This window comes from Rasamsonia byssochlamydoides (assembly GCF_041956645.1).
Source record: "Rasamsonia byssochlamydoides strain NRRL 3658 unplaced genomic scaffold VTN77scaffold_98, whole genome shotgun sequence".
NCBI classification, from domain to species: Eukaryota; Fungi; Ascomycota; class Eurotiomycetes; order Eurotiales; family Trichocomaceae; genus Rasamsonia; species Rasamsonia byssochlamydoides.
The window spans coordinates 1-16,924 of NW_027192481.1; the positions used below are offsets into that span (position 1 = coordinate 1).

General features: G+C 51.0%; 6 protein-coding genes across 6 annotated transcripts; 4 read left to right on the forward strand and 2 right to left on the reverse strand.

The window, feature by feature from the left end:
- Positions 1-571: 571 nt before the first annotated feature.
- Positions 572-1,147, forward strand: VTN77DRAFT_9873 (uncharacterized protein; the record flags this gene model as incomplete). Its single annotated transcript, XM_069426527.1, has 1 exon — positions 572-1,147. The coding sequence occupies one exon, from the start codon at positions 572-574 to the stop codon at positions 1,145-1,147; it is 576 nt and encodes a 191-aa protein (XP_069273533.1).
- Positions 1,148-3,418: 2,271 nt separating this feature from the next.
- Positions 3,419-5,040, reverse strand: VTN77DRAFT_9874 (uncharacterized protein; the record flags this gene model as incomplete). Its single annotated transcript, XM_069426528.1, has 4 exons — positions 3,419-3,523; positions 3,586-3,768; positions 3,831-4,890; positions 4,973-5,040. The coding sequence occupies 4 exons, from the start codon at positions 5,038-5,040 to the stop codon at positions 3,419-3,421; spliced, it is 1,416 nt and encodes a 471-aa protein (XP_069273534.1).
- Positions 5,041-5,509: 469 nt separating this feature from the next.
- VTN77DRAFT_9875 (uncharacterized protein) lies at positions 5,510-7,171 on the forward strand (the record flags this gene model as incomplete). The annotated part of the gene is made up of 5 exons (XM_069426529.1): positions 5,510-5,615; positions 5,679-5,722; positions 5,826-5,919; positions 5,980-6,950; positions 7,022-7,171. The coding sequence occupies 5 exons, from the start codon at positions 5,510-5,512 to the stop codon at positions 7,169-7,171; spliced, it is 1,365 nt and encodes a 454-aa protein (XP_069273535.1).
- A 734-nt stretch (positions 7,172-7,905) lies between these two features.
- VTN77DRAFT_9876 (uncharacterized protein) lies at positions 7,906-9,765 on the forward strand (the record flags this gene model as incomplete). The annotated part of the gene is made up of 1 exon (XM_069426530.1): positions 7,906-9,765. One exon carries the CDS (start codon positions 7,906-7,908, stop codon positions 9,763-9,765), a length of 1,860 nt encoding a protein of 619 aa, XP_069273536.1.
- A 1,217-nt stretch (positions 9,766-10,982) lies between these two features.
- Positions 10,983-12,966, reverse strand: VTN77DRAFT_9877 (uncharacterized protein; the record flags this gene model as incomplete). Its single annotated transcript, XM_069426531.1, has 2 exons — positions 10,983-12,767; positions 12,823-12,966. The coding sequence occupies 2 exons, from the start codon at positions 12,964-12,966 to the stop codon at positions 10,983-10,985; spliced, it is 1,929 nt and encodes a 642-aa protein (XP_069273537.1).
- A 162-nt stretch (positions 12,967-13,128) lies between these two features.
- VTN77DRAFT_9878 (uncharacterized protein) lies at positions 13,129-15,530 on the forward strand (the record flags this gene model as incomplete). The annotated part of the gene is made up of 6 exons (XM_069426532.1): positions 13,129-13,165; positions 13,214-13,276; positions 13,339-13,418; positions 13,476-13,627; positions 13,690-14,695; positions 14,748-15,530. 6 exons carry the CDS (start codon positions 13,129-13,131, stop codon positions 15,528-15,530), a joined length of 2,121 nt encoding a protein of 706 aa, XP_069273538.1.
- Between the last annotated feature and the right edge of the window lie 1,394 nt (positions 15,531-16,924).

The window sequence follows — 16,924 nt, forward strand, 5'->3', positions numbered from 1 at the left end:
TGGCTTCCAATATGATGTATCACATCAGCTTATATGACTACCGAATCCAGTTAGACCGGTATGCCATGAATTTCAACACAAGGAGCTTCCCCAACCAGGCAGCTTCATTGTCATTTTCATACTCCACAAACAAATCTGTCCAGAACTCCTGTCAGCCCATAAAGATATTTGTACAGTACATAACCTCGAAGCATCGCAACATTGTCTCTAGTCACGTCCTTCAGTAGTGTGATCCTCTTCGCCTAAAAATTGTCAATACCAGGTACAAAGAAATCTGGCGCGCAGGGCAAGCAATCATCCGAGACAGAACATGAGATCATGTGGAATAGACACGGGCTAGGCTTATAATAGGTCTGCTTATCGTGTTGACTCAGGGGCTCCTTGCTTTTGCGCCACCAAAAGTAACCCTGTGGATGCTCCTTGAGGCTCAGCGACGTGGCAATGGCGCAGAGAGAAAGCAAAGTCGAGGCTGCACTGACAGTCATCGAGTCTGCACAATTGACGCCTACGGAACATTTACTACTGAAAGAATTTGTGAACACAGCGGTAGATCCTGACCGCGCTGCTCGATATGTTCTACAGAGAGTTGACGTTCTTGACTATGACCCGATTGAGGGGACAGATGCTCAATCGTAGCTTTCATCGGCTGTCTTATCGCGAGCGGGAGCAGCTTGCGGAGGACCTGAAAATGGTCGTTGAGCAGCTTCGACGCATTCCGAACTTCACACCATACCGGTTCGCAAGTACTATAGGGGGTCCGCTGGTAGACCATCGTCTTCCCGACGGTCGGTGTGGTCCTTTCAATCAGGAATCGGATTTTAACAACCACCTGGTCCACAAGTACGTGGGATCGACAACTAGGGAGGCGATTGCTCCGGTCCATTCTCGGCAGCACCGATCGTTCTTCACCCACGCGGACCTCCATCCCACCCACATTCTGATTGACGGAGGTCGCCTGTCCGGGATCGTCGATGGGGAATGCGCAGGGTACTTTCCCGCGTACTGGGAGTTCACGAAGGCGATCTTCGGCGTGGAAAACGATGAACCTAAGGAGAAGACGATGCGCGCTGCATTTGGCGGGGATGATTTTGAAGACGAGCTCAAAGCAGAAAAGTTACTCTGGAGGGAAACGCTGTTTGGTCTCTAGCAAGCAAAAAAAAGGTACCGCCCATATTCTCACAACGACTACATCGGAAACCGCTTCATCTCCTCTAACGTCCAATACCGGCGCATATTCTCCGCGCCCAGCGCGCGCACCTCGTCGTCGAGATGCGCCCACAGGACCGCCCCAAACCCGTCCATCACGCGCTTCATCTCGTCCAGCTGCAGGTCCGTTGAGCCGGAGCGGCATTGCTCCAGATACTTCTCGAGCCGGTCGATGCCGGCATGGATCTGTTTGTGCTGCTTCAGCAGGTGGACGTCGCGGCGGAACTCGGGCATCTTCTTGGCCAGCACGGGGAAGATGCTCTGCTCCTCGATCTGGTGGTGCATGTTCAGACTCGAGACGAACGCGAGGCCCTTGTTGATGAACTGGCGGATCGACATCCCGGCCGGTCGTTTGTTGTTGGCACAGGCGTTGTACAGCTCGTTCCAGGAAAGGCGGAAATGGTTGTGCTGGTAGCCTCGATTGAGTATTCCCCAGATCACCAGTCGATGAGAATGGGAAGGGGAAGGAACATCAGAATTATTATCAAGTGCGAAGGAGAAAATAACACATAATACCCGTTTATGACATGTGATCTGACAAATTTAATGATAAAGGGATAATCATCACGACGAAGGCGCAGACAGACAAACAGGTCGATACCCCAGACACAAATAAATATAGATGAAGAGATAGAGAGAAAGGAAAGAGAGAAAAAATGAATGAAATCAAGGGCAAAACTTACAAACTGATTCATATGCTCCGACATCCTATTATACACCCTGAACTCCGCGGGCGTCAGCTTGGGCAGCGCTTTATTATCATCGTTGCTGTCAGTCTGCTTTTGTGATGATGACAACGATGATGTTGACGATGCTGTCTTTTCTGATGACAATTCTGCACTCATTTTGTGCTCTGCTCTGTAGGTCGTGTCGTGGTCGTGGTTGTTGTTGCTGTTGCTGTTCCGTTATCGTAGCGGCCGATGGAGGAGGACTGATAGATGCGGATGCGGATACCGATGCCGATGCTTGTCTGCCGCGTAACACGACTTAGACAACAATGATGATAATGATAATGAGAACAATAATAACGGCAGAAGAGGTAATTTGATGAGGAAAGACGCATTCGATATGTAAGGTATTATATATACTACAAGCCTGAGACGACTCGCTCGTCTAGGCTTGAAGGGAAAAAATTATGTACTAGCCTTATGCCACAGGCTTTGGCCCCACCTGTTAAGAGTGCCCGCGAATGGAGTCGATATCAACCCTTTTAATATTTTATATGCTCTGCAATAGGTAGGGATTCGAGTAAATCTAGATTTGCCCTGACTGTTTCTTGATCTTTGTTACAAATCTTTGCGTAGAGATTGACCAGAAATCGCTATATTTGCCCCTCCTTTTTTTTTGTCTGTTCGTTTGTTTTCGTCGACATTCAAAGTTGGTGATGGACCTGTAATGGACCGTGACGGAGCACTCTGTACTGGCAAAATATATCTTGTGCTAGTAAGCCAGAAAAGTCAGCTGTACTCCATACTGTGCAAGTCGATATCACGATCGGACAGTACAGTACAATTCTTTCTATACTTGCGCTGATTATCCACCCCAGGAGAATATTTGTAGCAAGATATTAACGACTTCGCATTATATCTATATATACGAAGGGCAAAAAAAGGATGCTGGAAAATGAAGGGATAAGTAATGATATATTGAGGCCTGTTAATTTGATATTACTAACTACGTACTAGCGAACTAGCCATCCAAAGGCAGTACATAGCACGATCCAGTGTTTTGATATTGAATTATGGCCAAGAGGCCGACTATCCAGTACGTATTATATTATCAAGTTGGTATGTCCCCAGGTCTTCAATGGATGTATGCCACACGGGAGACACACATCTAGTACGTCGCTGGGTAAAACTCTGATATAAGCACTTCTTCGGCACGATTGCGGCCATAGGAAGACCGAATCAATCGCAATTTGACATCCGTGCTATAGTGATTGTCTGGAAGCAGAGTCTGCATACAGACCAGGGAGAGTTGTAAGCAAGCAAGGCCTTTGACCTTGTCTCGATAATGAAAATGTCTTGTTTCAAATAATCTGCAGGTCCATATTAGATAGATACACATATGTCCAAGGACTGAATGATTATTAGTAATAATATATCAAGGTCCAGCAAGGTATTATCGTAGGGTCACCGGCCCGTCCGGAAAGAACTGAATCTTACATCATAGATTACAACGTCGTCGTGAGAAAAAAAAGACTGAACCGAACCTATAATTCCGCATGAGTAACTTTGTTCGGGGGTCGGAAATTGCCCTTCATGATCTCTTTGATGGCCAGATCGAAACGGGCACCCATCAGCCATGCAGCTCCAAGCTGTGAACATCTCGTTAGCCAGATCAACACTGACATCAAGAGAAGACAAGACGGCTTCCTACCATTAGAGCTGTTATTGCCACGACAATGACACCCATGATACTCAACATCATGACCATGTCCTCGCGTGCCTCCGCAGCTTCCCTCTTCTTCTTCTCGGCCTCCGCGGAGGATTGACCCGCGATCTTGCGCTGAGCATCCTCGGCTGTTTGCGAAGGGAAGAGCGTCTCAATGAATTTCTCAATCTGAGGTAAAGTGCGTCAGTTTGACCTGGCCAAAACTAGTATTACAGTCAAGAAGAACCCACCTTTCCGCATGCGATGCTGATCTTGAGGAAATTAGGATCCTTGGGCGTGTTCTTCTGGTGAATCCGGCGGGCGTATCGTCGGAAGACGTCACAGACTACCCGCAGATTTTGCGTCGACTCGATCATCAACTGGCAGGCGTCACCTTTCGTGATCTTGATGTTGCGCTCGAACATGGCTGGATTCCGGAAGCACAGCTCCAGCGTAGCAATAGCCATAGCCTGTGGAATCGCGCAGAAGTTGAAAACACTCTGCTCTCGCAAGCCGGCGAGATAGAAAAGACATTCCTCGACGTGGTTGAGCGCATCCAGGACCATCTCGGAACTGCAATTGAGCGCAGCCTCGCGGTACTCTGGCTTGAACAGGTCTTCGAACTTATCGACATGCTTGGACCAGATCTCCTTGGGCCAGAAGTGCCGCGCATCGTCATGGTCCTCGCGAACGTCACGGATGATGTTGGTCTTCTGCAAGAAGAGACCCATTGACTTGTGCAGGTTTGGACGGGCCAGCAGTCCGGGATTGCCGAATTTCGCTTCGACAAACAGTCGAGTCAGGCCTTCGCCGACAAGACCAGCGACGTAGAAACAGTAGAGGTCGTATTCCTCGACCGTTTTGACACTGATGCCTTCCAACTCGGCCTTGCGACAGTAGTCGGCCATGCCGTTCCCCATCTTGTCTGTGATGTCTTTGATGATGGCCCGGTAGGCAGGCTTGAGGTTCTTGTACTCGGTGATGACATTGTGGAACTGCACGAGAAGCTCGCGGTCCTTCTCTTCCGGCCGATTGCCATTGAAGGTCCAGCCATCCTTCTCGATCAAGTTTTTGAAGTCTCGAAGTAATGGCTCCTTCGTAGCAAGGGGAATCGAAGTGTCATCCTCGATGGTGTCGAGACCACGCAGGATCAAGTAGAAAACGCAGACGGCGACCAGCAGCTCCGGGTGGAGCTCCGCGATCACCGCGGCGAAACTACGACTGGTCTTTTTCAGGAATTGGAAGCAAATCTTCCGAGTCTCTGGTTCATTGGCCTCATTTCGTTCATGCACGGGATTGTGCCAGACTTTCCTGCCCGAGAAGATGATTGCGACCCCGGTTAGTCGACGCCAACCCCGACTGTGTAGCAGGTCAACCCGGGATAAAAACGAACCATTGAATGATGGACCTCAATTGTGTAGGATGGAAGGTGTAGTAGACGAGATCCCATAGCAGACCCATGATGGCAGTTAAAATCGGCCACACAGATGGCCGACAGACCTTCCCCAGGAATGCAAAAAGGGATGGGGAAGAGAGGCGAGAGCTGAGAATGAGGAAGGGAAGGAGGAAAGGATCACAAGAAGAAGGGGATGGTGAAAGGAAGGAGAAGGAATTCAACAGCTCTCGATCCTCATTCTGCGGGTGAGGAGTGGGAGTGAACAGGTTGAAATTGTTGACAGCAAGGTTCCCGGGTTAAGGGGCGGGAAAAACCATTTGAGCCGAGCCGTTAGTGATAAGATGGCAAACAATGCAAACACCGGATGACAGAGAACAAAATTAATGAATGATGGCTCATGACAGCCTGCCAGGTAACTCCCCTCGCGCTGCTTAGCCGTCTTCATCTCAGCCGGGTATCGCGTGTAGTCACTGATAGTTCTATTCTATATTTCCTTCCGGTGACGAGCAGCTCTGTCTCGCAGTGCTGCCCACCATGGTTGTTGACACCACGTACTACGACATCCTTGGTGTCCCGCCGACGGCGACCGAGCTTGAGATCAAAAAAGCATACAGGAAGCTCGCCATCACCACCCACCCAGGTATTTTCCCCCGACCCATTTAGCCGCTCTCTTGATGAATGCTGGGACTGACTTGTTCGACAGATAAGAATCCAGGAGATGAGACCGCCCATGCTAGATTCCAAGCGGTATGCAATGCCCACTTATAGCCCCGCGCAATCCCCGCGCCTTGCAGATATACTCTTCCCCAGATGGCTGCAAGCCAATAGAAGCTAAACAATTTGTTTCTAGATCGGCGAGGCCTACCAAGTCCTCAGCAACGAAGAGTTGCGGAAACAGTACGATAAATATGGCAAGGACCAGGCGGTTCCCGGCGGGGGCTTCGGTGAGTATTATGCGTTACGAATGTGATGTCATGCACAGTTCACTGATTATGGTATTGCAGAGGACCCGGCGCAATTTTTCAGCATGATCTTCGGTGGTGATGCGTTTGTTGATTTAATCGGAGAGATATCACTGATGAAGGACCTGACCGCGACCATGGACATCACAATGCAGCAGACGGATGACGATGAGCTGGCCGAGTCCACAGAAGAGAAGTTGAAGATCCATGAAGACGGTATGGCGGCAGGACCCGCGTCCGACAAGTCGGGCAGGAGTTCGGGGACGAGCACCCCTCGACGATATTTGGGGCAACAAGCGATCATGGACAAGTCGGAAGAGGAGGCCCGGATGGAGACGGCTGGGGTCACACAAGAAGAGAAAGAATTGCGCAAAAAGGAGAAGAAAAAGGGCGGACTCACCAAGGAGCAGCAAGAGCGATTGGCCGCCTATGAACTCGAACGCCGGAAGGCGCGCGAAGAAAGAGTCGAGACCCTCGCCCGTAAGCTCATCGATCGCATCAGTGTCTGGACGGAGACGGATAAGAGTCCTGAGGTCACGCATGCCTTTGAGGAGAAGATTCGTCTCGAGGTCGAGAACCTGAAGATGGAGTCGTTTGGTATCGAGATCCTCCACGCGATTGGCGCCACATATCTCCAAAAGGCCACGTCTTTCCTCAAGTCGCAAAAGTTCCTTGGCATCTCCGGGTTCTTCTCACGACTGAAGGACAAGGGCACGCTGGCAAAGGAAACCTGGACCACCATCTCGACAGCCATCGACGCTCAGATGACGATGGAAGAAATGGCCAGGCTGGAAGAAAAAGGTGGAGCCGACTGGACCGATGAGAAGAAGGCCGAATATGAAAAGAAGGTGACGGGAAAGATCCTGGCGGCTGCGTGGCGAGGCAGCAAGTTCGAGATCCAGAGTGTGCTGCGGGACGTCTGTGACAAGGTTCTGGGCGACAAATCCATCAAGTTGGACAAGCGGATCGAACGTGCCCACGCTTTAGTCATTGTAGGGACGATTTATCAGAATGTATGCCTTTTTCTCCCTCTTTGTCGAAATCTTCATGTCTCGTTAGACCCATTGCTAATCTTTATTTCCAGGCCGAGCGTGATCCTGACGAAGAAGGCGACTACATGGCCTTCGAGCAGCTCATGGCCGAGGCGGCGACCAAGAAGAACAAAGACGATAAGAAGAAGAAGAAGGAAGACAGAAAGAGCAAGCACAACCCTGTCCCGACGCCTGCACCGTGAAGCGTTTAACGACATTTTGTTGTCCGTTCCAATTTCATGTCTTCGCTGTAGAGAAGGTCAGTTTTGCCGCGACAACCAGCCGGAGTCTGGCGAGGCTTTTAGATCCTCTCCTCTATGGGCATTTCCCGCTATTCTTCCCCCTTGTGGGTCTGGCACGGTCAACGTTGATATGAAGTCCTTTCTTGTGTTTATTGCCTTCCCCAGTCCAGATATCCACTCTACTAATCATCTGGTACCGGATACCGGTTAATATAATGCGCCTCCTTTTTGTTCTTTTCTAGCTCATCCGTGTTTTTTGTCTACGAATTATAGACTTGACACACCGATCTGTGTGCCATGTTGTGACGTGATCTGATATGATGTGTATGTCTGTGTCATCTCCCCTTTGCATGTATCTACTCTGTATCCTGAATACACAATATACTCGACGCGATACATGGTGCAGTCCAATAACTCAGAGTACATTCTTGTATAAGGCTTCACATGCCAGATTGGGCTCCTTTGCTTGCCTGACATTCACGTGGGTCGCGACCCCTGGCTAGCGCTAAACCGGTTGCGGAGTATGCTTTCGAAGGAGAGTCCGACCGACGTCAAAAGGTTCCCAACTTCCTCCTTCCAACATCGCCTCAAATCGATATCTCTCCCCCGCTGCGTGTCTGCAGTCCGGGTGGTGCTTTCCTCTTGCCTGGTCTGGGCCGTCATGCTCACGGATTTCCCCTTGCTCCAATGTCATAATGCGCGATCAGTTCCACCGCTCCCCTGTCTCCCGACCCGCCGTGCCCGTCCAGATGAATCCCGATAAACAAAACAATGGCGCTCCTGCCAAACCGTTCACTCCGAGTCTCAGTGCGGCTTTCAGAACGACGACCAAGAATTCCTATCCTCTGACTCCCCGGCTGGCTGGTGCTGGAGGCTACCAGACTCCTAAGAAGATCCCTCACTCCGACACCGCCTCTCCCCTTCCACATCGAGATGATAGCGTGCCAGCCTATCTCAGTGCCAACGTCACCCCACGATCAGGGTCACGAAATTCCAGACGCGATGGTGCCTTGTCTTCCCCCGAGAACACGCCCAGAAGTGCACAACAGGCCTCCCAAACGTCACGTCCAACACTGCCGCTTGTAGCGGGAGGGCATCACCGGACAGAACGCAGCCCGGTTCGTGGGAGCGGGAAGCAAGAACCACCAAGATTAACCAGAGCCAAGAGTGTGACCGGGGATGGCCTCAATCGGCGGGCGACATCACGCCCCAATTCGTCCTATGAAAGCTCAGGCGGTTCGCCCATGTTCTTCCACGCCGACGATGCCCGCTCGTCGGTTTCCTCCTATGATACGGAAACCCGGCCCAGGTCCTACGTCAAGTCGTCCCAAGCACCAACATTCCTCTACGCTGATGGAACTCGGGATCAGGAGCCTCAAGAGATAAATTCTAATTTAAGCAGGACACCATCTACAAACACACGCCGTTCCAACGGATCGGCACGGCCGCCTGTGGCTGCGACGAATCAGCCGGATATTTTACCAAGGCTAAGGTCCTCGCAACTATCAGACCCAGAGTCGCGACGGTCAGCAGATAGCAGTCTTCAGCCGAGTCCCAACATTGAAGATACTACGGAATCCAAGTCTCAACGCTCATCTCCTGCACCGAACCTCGCTGAGCAGGTAGCACGACCATCTAGCCTGGTCGGCCAGAACCCGGCTCATCGCAAGTCTTGCAGTCTCGATTCCACGCCCCAAGTGACATCGCCGCGTGGAGGCGGGCGTCGTGCCAGCCCCATCATATCATCTGCTTTTCTTCCGCCCGAGGTGTTGAACGGCCCCCGAGTTGTTAATAACATCTCTTCCGATTCGGCGGAATCTCATGGTCCATCCTTTCCTCTGGTACAAAGCCCCATCAAGATGGAGGGACAGACGCCCTATGCTGATGAACATGCCATCAATGCGCGGACAGAGCGCAAGGTCCTGGATCTTGAAATCAGCAACTCATCTCTTTTAGCGATCAATCGCACTCTTGAACGTGAACTGCGAAAACAGAACGCAGAGTTGCGGAGATATCGGCGTTTGAGTCGTTCTGGTCGACTGTCGATGACGACCTCTCTCCGTTCTGCCTCTGGAGGTGGATTGTCTGTGGTCAGTGAGACGGACGACGGGGTCAGCGAACCATCATCCATGCACTCGCCTGACAACGAGCTGTCCGATTCCAGTGACAATGATTCCTCCTTTGCAGATGACGGCACGCTCACTCCGAACACAGCCACCGACCAGGAGACACGCATTCGCACGAACGACGAAAAGCGATTCCTACTGGACCTTGCAAAACACCAGGAGTTGATCAAGGACAGTCAGAAGATAAACCAAAGCATCAAACGGTGTCTGGGGTGGACAGAAGAATTGATCCGGGAGGGCAAGAAAGCCCTCGAATACCATGTGCGCGTGAGCGATGTCGAACTTGGGGGTCGAGTGCTTGCACCAGACGAGCTAGGAGACGAAGTACCTGCTGCGCGAGCACTCTTGGGCCCGGCAGCGGAACTAGAAGACGATCTCTCGATTGGGAGTTCAGATGAAGAAAGTTCAGAAGAAGACCCTGATCAGTGATGCAATGCACCCTTGCATTTCTTGCGCCTTTATTTTTGAGATACTCCACGACGTGGCAGGACCAGTCTTTTATTTCAGCGTCGATATTTTCCTTTGTTCTCGAACCTTTTTTTAGAAGACTCATCGCTGCTCGCTCTGCAATTATTCCTTCTTTTTGTGTCCTTGGCCCGGTCGTACCATTACATGTGGCTTGAATGCGGTTTATTATTTCACGGCGCACTCCTCCTACGGCGTAATAAGGGGAAAAGAAAAGGGAAAGTTCTGACTGCAACTCGAGAACTCCTTCCTTCTCATGATGGTGGCGTTATTATTTTGTTCTCTCTCTCTCTCGTTTCTGGGATAAACGCAACTTGATACCTATCTACGGTTGGAGTTTCTTTTTATTCTCCACTATCCGTCTTTGTCGGAATTGTCTCCACTACATATGCCGGACCTTCTTTTTTTTCTCCCTTGATCAGATCAGTGAATCAGTGATGTGTATGATACCCGTGACAATCATTTTATTTATTTATTTGGTACAGTCCCTGCCCAATAAGAGAATTTTTCCCATTTTGCTTTTTCCTTCCTGATTATTATTTTTTTCCCCTCTGGCCTGCCCTTGTCATCATATCATCAAAGAATGTGTCGTTGATATTAGTGTAGTTAATGTTGGTCCTTCAGCATCTAGGAAGTTACTATATGGCGGCTGGATGGGATGGATATTGATATCGTAGTATGGTATGTTACTCATACTCATAAAGTCATATATGCTAGTCATTAATCACACATATACATATCGAGACATATACGTCGTAGGATGGTACTTTTCGAAGAGTTGATCGACAGCCGATGGAAGAGAGAATCGGCCTTTCTTCCATTCCCTTCATCTCAAGGTCTGTTCGTTCCTTTCAATCCGAATCCGTCGTGAACGGTCACGGCCATTGTTATAGACCTAGACCTGTCGTGAGAAAAGATAGACTGCGGGGATCACTTGTAGGTTGGATTGGATTGAACCCGAAAGAGATGTACATCCTCTTCCTCGCGCAGGGACTTGTCTGGGATCTCAGGTCGGAGATTGTCTCGACCAAGAGCCATGACTCGGCCCTGAAATATGACAGAAGATCCCAGATGTGTACCCGTTAATGAACGGTCGAGCCCTGCTGTTCGTTGGGGATGCTCTGTTGAAAGGAAACTTCCAATGAGGCTACGTATGGCTGTATGGCTATATGGCTTTACCATCAATTAAAAAAGAGTCGCTTCTGGCGGGAATCGGTCTCAGACGTCATTTTCCGCTTGCGGGCAGGCTGGGCGGGAAGGGGTAGTTGCGACGACTTTTCAGGGGAGTTGTTGAGCGATCCCTTGACTGCCTCCATGATCGTCTGTTTGGACAGACAAAAGTCCACGTGCGCGTTGAAGGTTCTGTTGTCGGCCGCCTGCGGCCGGTGACACACGGGGCAGTCCCAGAATAGGTTCTGGTTCTGATTCTGATTCTGGCTTTGATTCTGACTCTGACTCTGGGTACCGTCCTCATCAGCAGCTCGTGGTGGATCGGTCTGTCTCGTTCCCCCAGAACCTGAGTCGTGGTTGTCACCTTCCGCGGAGGAGCCCGCAGCAACTTCCTGACTGAGTCTCTCGAGCTCGTTCATCTCATCCTGCCTTTCCTGTCGCGCAGCTTGCTCAAACTCTTCTTCGGCGTTGAGTTCGCGTTCGCTATCACCCCTCTCTCTCGTGTCGACTGCAGGCTGATTGGCAAGCTTCGGCTTAGATTGGATGCCAAAGAAGTCGATGCCAACTTTCTTGGTGCTGACCAGGTTCGTGCACCGGAGGCCCAGTAGTCGGAGCTTCATATTAGGGATTTCTTTCTCCAGCTTGACCAGCATCGGCAGAGCGAATGAATACAGATCGTCTGCTTGACAGACGGCTTTGGGAGGAACCACCTGCCGTGTCAAGACCTCGAATGTATGTAGCTTGACCTTCAGCACCAGAGTGCGGCCCTTGAACTGCGTCCGCGCAAGGTCTTTCTCCAGCTCGTCGGCCGCCCAACGGAGCTTCTGCCTGATCGCTTCTTTGTCACCGGTTTCTGGGAACGTGCTCTCCGTACCCACGCTTTTCCGCTCATATTCCTCAGCGGGCTGGATTTTGGTTCTTCCTATCCCGAGATAGCACTGGATCAAGAACTGGAACGCCTTTTCTCCAAAGAGCTTCGCCAGAAGAGCCCGCCGCGTGTAGATGTCGCCGCATGTTTTGATCCCGATCGCGTCCAATTCCCGTTCGAAGACCCGGCCGATGCCGTTCACCTTACGAACCGGAAGATCTCGCATGAAATCCATGATAGCAGTTCGGTCGTTCGGGATGTAGAATTGGCCGTTGGGCTTATTCCGATTCGACGCGATCTTGGCTAACTTTGCATTGGGGGCAATGCCTGCGGACACTGAGATCTTTGTCTCTTCCAGAATTCTGGCCCTCATCTGTTGGACTGCCTCCTCCGGCGCGATCTGGTTCTCTTTACAGTAGGCAGTGATATTCAGATACGCCTCGTCGATGCTAGCGCTCTCAAAGAGCGGATCGTACTCGACTAGTATGGCCCGGATCTCTCGAGCCTTGGCGTTATATTTTTCGAAATTCTGAGGTATACATATCAAGTCAGGACATAATTTCTTAGCCACAAATGCGGCCATCCCGCTACGGCACCCGAACTTGCGGGCGAGGTAGTTGCATGTCGTAAGCACTCCTTTGCCCACGGCCATGGGCACCGACTTCAATTCGGGTCGGTCCAGCTCCTCAACGGCTGCAAAGAAGGCATCGCAATCGACATGCACCACCGTCTGGGACAGATCGCGACTGAGCTCTAGCTCTGCAATATATTCGTCCGCTCGACGCGTGTCGGCGGATAGATCGAGGCGCTCCAGACGCGCTTTTTGCGCTAGAAGGCGCTCGATCTTCTCCGTCAGGACCCGATCCCTGGCCTCCTCGTGTTGGAAGAACTTGGAGTCCTTGGACGCATTGTATATAATCTCTGATACCTATCTCTCTCATTCAGCCCAGTAGTCCGCGAGACAGTGATCACTCAACACTTACCTTGCGCTGGTCAACTTCATCCTGACCCGCCTTTGTCAGAGACGGCCCCAGCAATTGATACTTGAGACTTTTATGCGCCTCGGACTCGTCGATTGACTCCCCTGTGGACTCTGACGCGTATAGCTTCTCGTCTGTCGCCTCCATTGTGTTGCGCGACGAGGTAAATGATTATTCCCTAAGCAGGCAGCCATATGAGAAACGCCAGGTCACATGACCACGCGTCACTGACCCAGCGTGACGCACGTGCTCGTGAGCGGAGCTTCGACATCTCAGAGACAATCACCCCGAGCTTCTCGGATTCCCATCATGTGGATCCTTGACTCGGAGGGAGATTTCTTGGGGGGTATGTCTGTGGTCAAGATGTTTTTGGGACGTCACTGACCTCGATTAGGGAGACGCGTCTGGCTGCGGCCGGGGAAGAAGTATCTTTTCGGCCGGATCAAGCAAGATGGAGGTATGCTGCCATCCACGAGGATGAGACAAGCGTTGGATGCTGATACGTTCCGGCTTTTCTAGTCCGCCATGCTATCCAGCATGCTTCCATTTCGAGAAAGCATTTGGTGATTGAGGTCTCACCGGTGCAACCTGGTGACGGCGTACGTCTCCCCCAGCGTGAGGCCAGGTTGCAACGGACTCTTACTGACAAAATGCAGTCGCATATCCACACCAGGTCCAAACTCACTCTTATCGACCAGAATTCGAAATGCGGAACGACCGTCGATGGCGAGCAGATCAAAGGCGGGAGCAAGAGTTTGAGCGGTGACGAGCACATAATTCATCTGGGCCGTTATCAGTATCCGCTGAGGTACGGGAGACCTAGAACCTGACTTGTGGGACGGACATAGAGGCTGATATCTGCTGCACTAGGATTAAATGGCAACCAGTTGTTCTGAGTTTTTCTTTTTCCTCCAAAGAGCTCAAGGCCAAGGACCCTCTTGGTCCGGTGAGGGCTCGTCTCGAAGACCTCGACATCAAGACCGTCATACCCTATGTCACCGGAAAGACTACGCATGTCGTCCAAAACAAACGCAATACGGCCAAAGGTCTTCAGGCATTAATAAATGCGAAATACATCGTGCAGGACTCTTATATTGATGCTTTGGTCTACGCTGCTACCCCGAGTGACCTGGAGAACCTCGAGTCGTTGTCACCTCTCGAAGAAGACTTTGATGCGGCCTGGCCGGATCCCGCATTGCATCTTCCGCCGCCTGGGAAAGAGCCGGTTCAGCGGCCTGCCGCAGCATTTGCCCCCAACCCAGAACGAATCCGCATCTTTGAAGGATACACCTTTGTCTTTTGCGATGCCTCCCAATTTGAAAACCTCCAGGCCCCCATAAACAATGGACACGGAAAAGCGTTGCTTTATCAGGTGGAAAATGGCAAAACGACGGCGGAAGAAATCGTCCAGTTCATGCGAAATGCAGCCGGTCAGAAAGGGCTAGGTTGCGAACGCGATGGTCCCGGAGGAGTGGTCCTGGTCCGTTTCCGTGCCAAAGGAGGGTACGAGGAATGGTCCATTGAGTTGGGAAATCAAGTTGCCCTGATGATAGACCAGCGAGTCATCGAGCAAAGCGAGTTTTTGGATGCAATTCTGGGCAATGACGCGTCGCCGCTGTGTCGCCCCCTTCCCCGGGAGACAGGACCGTCCGTGGAAGAGAACCGGAGCAAATCATTAGAGCCAGATCCTGTTTCAAAAAACATAGCAGATCCAGCTCCATCTCAACAGGAAGGAGTTACTACACAGAAGCCGGCGAAACGGCCCCGAGTTCGGAATTTCGTGAGCAAGGTCAAGAATTTCGATGATGGCTTCGACATGGAATCGATTCCCGTCTATACACTGGAAGCTGGTGATGGCTCTCGTGATGAGTCCCAGGTACGTCCAACCCCTATCTCTTTTTCTTGTGTCTGGACTGACACTCGACCAGCAAGTGGAGATGAATGATCTACCTTCGGAGCCGGCTGCAGCCCCTGCGCCTCCAGCAGAGGATGACGACGACATGTCAAATCTTCTTCCAGGTGCCAACGCCATGAAGCGTCGCAGAGCGGAGATGGGCCCTCGTTCATACGAAGATGAACCAAAAACTTCCCAAGAAGAGATTCGGAAACCGAAACGTCAAAAGGTTGACGTGCTCGAGGCAGCACGCCGGCATCGTGAGGCTGAGGAGGCGGCTGCACGGGAGCGGCGGTCGGAGGAAGAATCGTCTCTACAAGCAGCGATTGAGGGCATGACCATCGAGGAGATGAAACGTCTGGTCGTGGTCGAAGAACTTGACGTTCCGTTACGCGACAGACGTACTCCTACGGCGGAGGAGACCAGTCGGTGGGACGAGCGGTGGAACGGACGGAAGAATTTCAAGAAATTTCGCAGGAAAGGCGACGCACCTGTGCCGCGACCGCGTGTGCAGACCGTCATTGTGCCTTTGGAAGAGGTGAAACGGAAAGACTTTGGCATTGGAGACCATTACTGGGCCAACAACAACAGACGGGACAGTCCCGAGCCTGTGTCCAGACACAGTAGTCACCAAGATCTCCGCGAAGCAAGCCTCGCGGAGAGCAGGGCGTCTGTCTCGCAGCCTTCTGCTCGATCCGAAACGCCTGCTCCGTCGAGTCAGCGGCCGAGCCAGCGTCCTATCCAGAAGAGAGCGCGTGAGATCCGTGACTCTGACAGCGAGGAGGAACTTCGCTTCCGGTTCCGTCGCAAAAGGTAGACGCTTACAGTGGTTGCGCCAGTCACCTTCGATGTATATGTATGACTACTTGTCTTGTCATGAGATTTTTAGCTTTTCTGTGTCGAAATGGAAAGGTTTCTTGATGCTGCGAAACAGCCATTAAAAGCAGATATGTCCTCTGGTCTATTCAGGTAGCTTTAAGTACAAGTATACCGAGTAGGAACCGGTGGATGGGGAGACGATTGTTAGAGAAGGTCAGAATCATAAGACATCAGGCTGATTATAAGCCCCAATCCTGGCAGGGTTGATTTCCCTTTGTTATCTCAGATAACCACCTGCTTCATGAGTGAGATCATTTTGTTCCTTGACACTGACATTTACAGGTTTGTTCCACGCAGCTGGAATTGAAAGATTAATCATGCATGGATGTGGAGACATAGAATGCATGATAGCACATCTCATATTCTCTATTGACAATAAATTTTGTCGACAATATATTGTTGTTAGATGGAATAATTGTAGGTGTGATATGTTGGTACGCTATATAGATAGATGTGCATGCTGTCCTGTCACTCTATAAAAATAAAATTAAATCAATCAATCAATAAATAATAGAATGAATACCTGAATAACAATGAAACAACCGGCGTGATGGTTTGACGCCGCATTCAGAATAGTTGCTTTATCGCTCCCTCTCTGGATCGCCAGTGATAGAAGCTTCCGGGCCTTTTTTGCGGGTCATGGGGGGTCAAGAATGCGTTATCGTGGCTGTGATCCGACTTAATCTCCCCATTTATTAATTAATCAATGGATATTTAACCTTGCACTTAAAATTGTTTATTGACCAGGAGAATATTAAGGTCGCATGTCACCATCAATCATCCCAAGAATCATCGTCCCTAACCAGCTCATTCTCCTGCCGACCGCCCTGGCCTTGTCCTCCCTCGCTCTTCCGTGATCTTCCAGCCTCTTCTGCCACCCTGCTCGGCTGGCCTCTCTCACCTCTGCCTCCTTGTCCACCAGGCCTCTTTTTGCGGCCTTCTTGCTGACTGCCTCGACTCGACTCGACTCGTCTCCACACTCGTGACGTATCTCCGTCTTTGTGCTCTGGCGCTGCTCAACACTGCGGCTAATTAACCCCTCTATCTGTGTGGTGGGAACAGACAGGCAGATAACACCTCAGGCTCGAATTGACCAGACATTCTATTCCAGCTCAGCAGCCCTCCAGCAGCCCCGCCATGGGCTACGCTGGTTGGGCTTGAAGAAGATTCCGAGTCTGTTCTCCTCTCGCTCGTTCAGAAGCATATGGTTGTTGCAGTTGATTCTTAGCTGTAGTAAGCCTAGAAGGCTCAGCTAGTCGACTGTGATTAATTAATGTTTTCTACGAGTACAGCGATTACTCAAGCACGATAATCTCGTCGAACCGTGCGGTA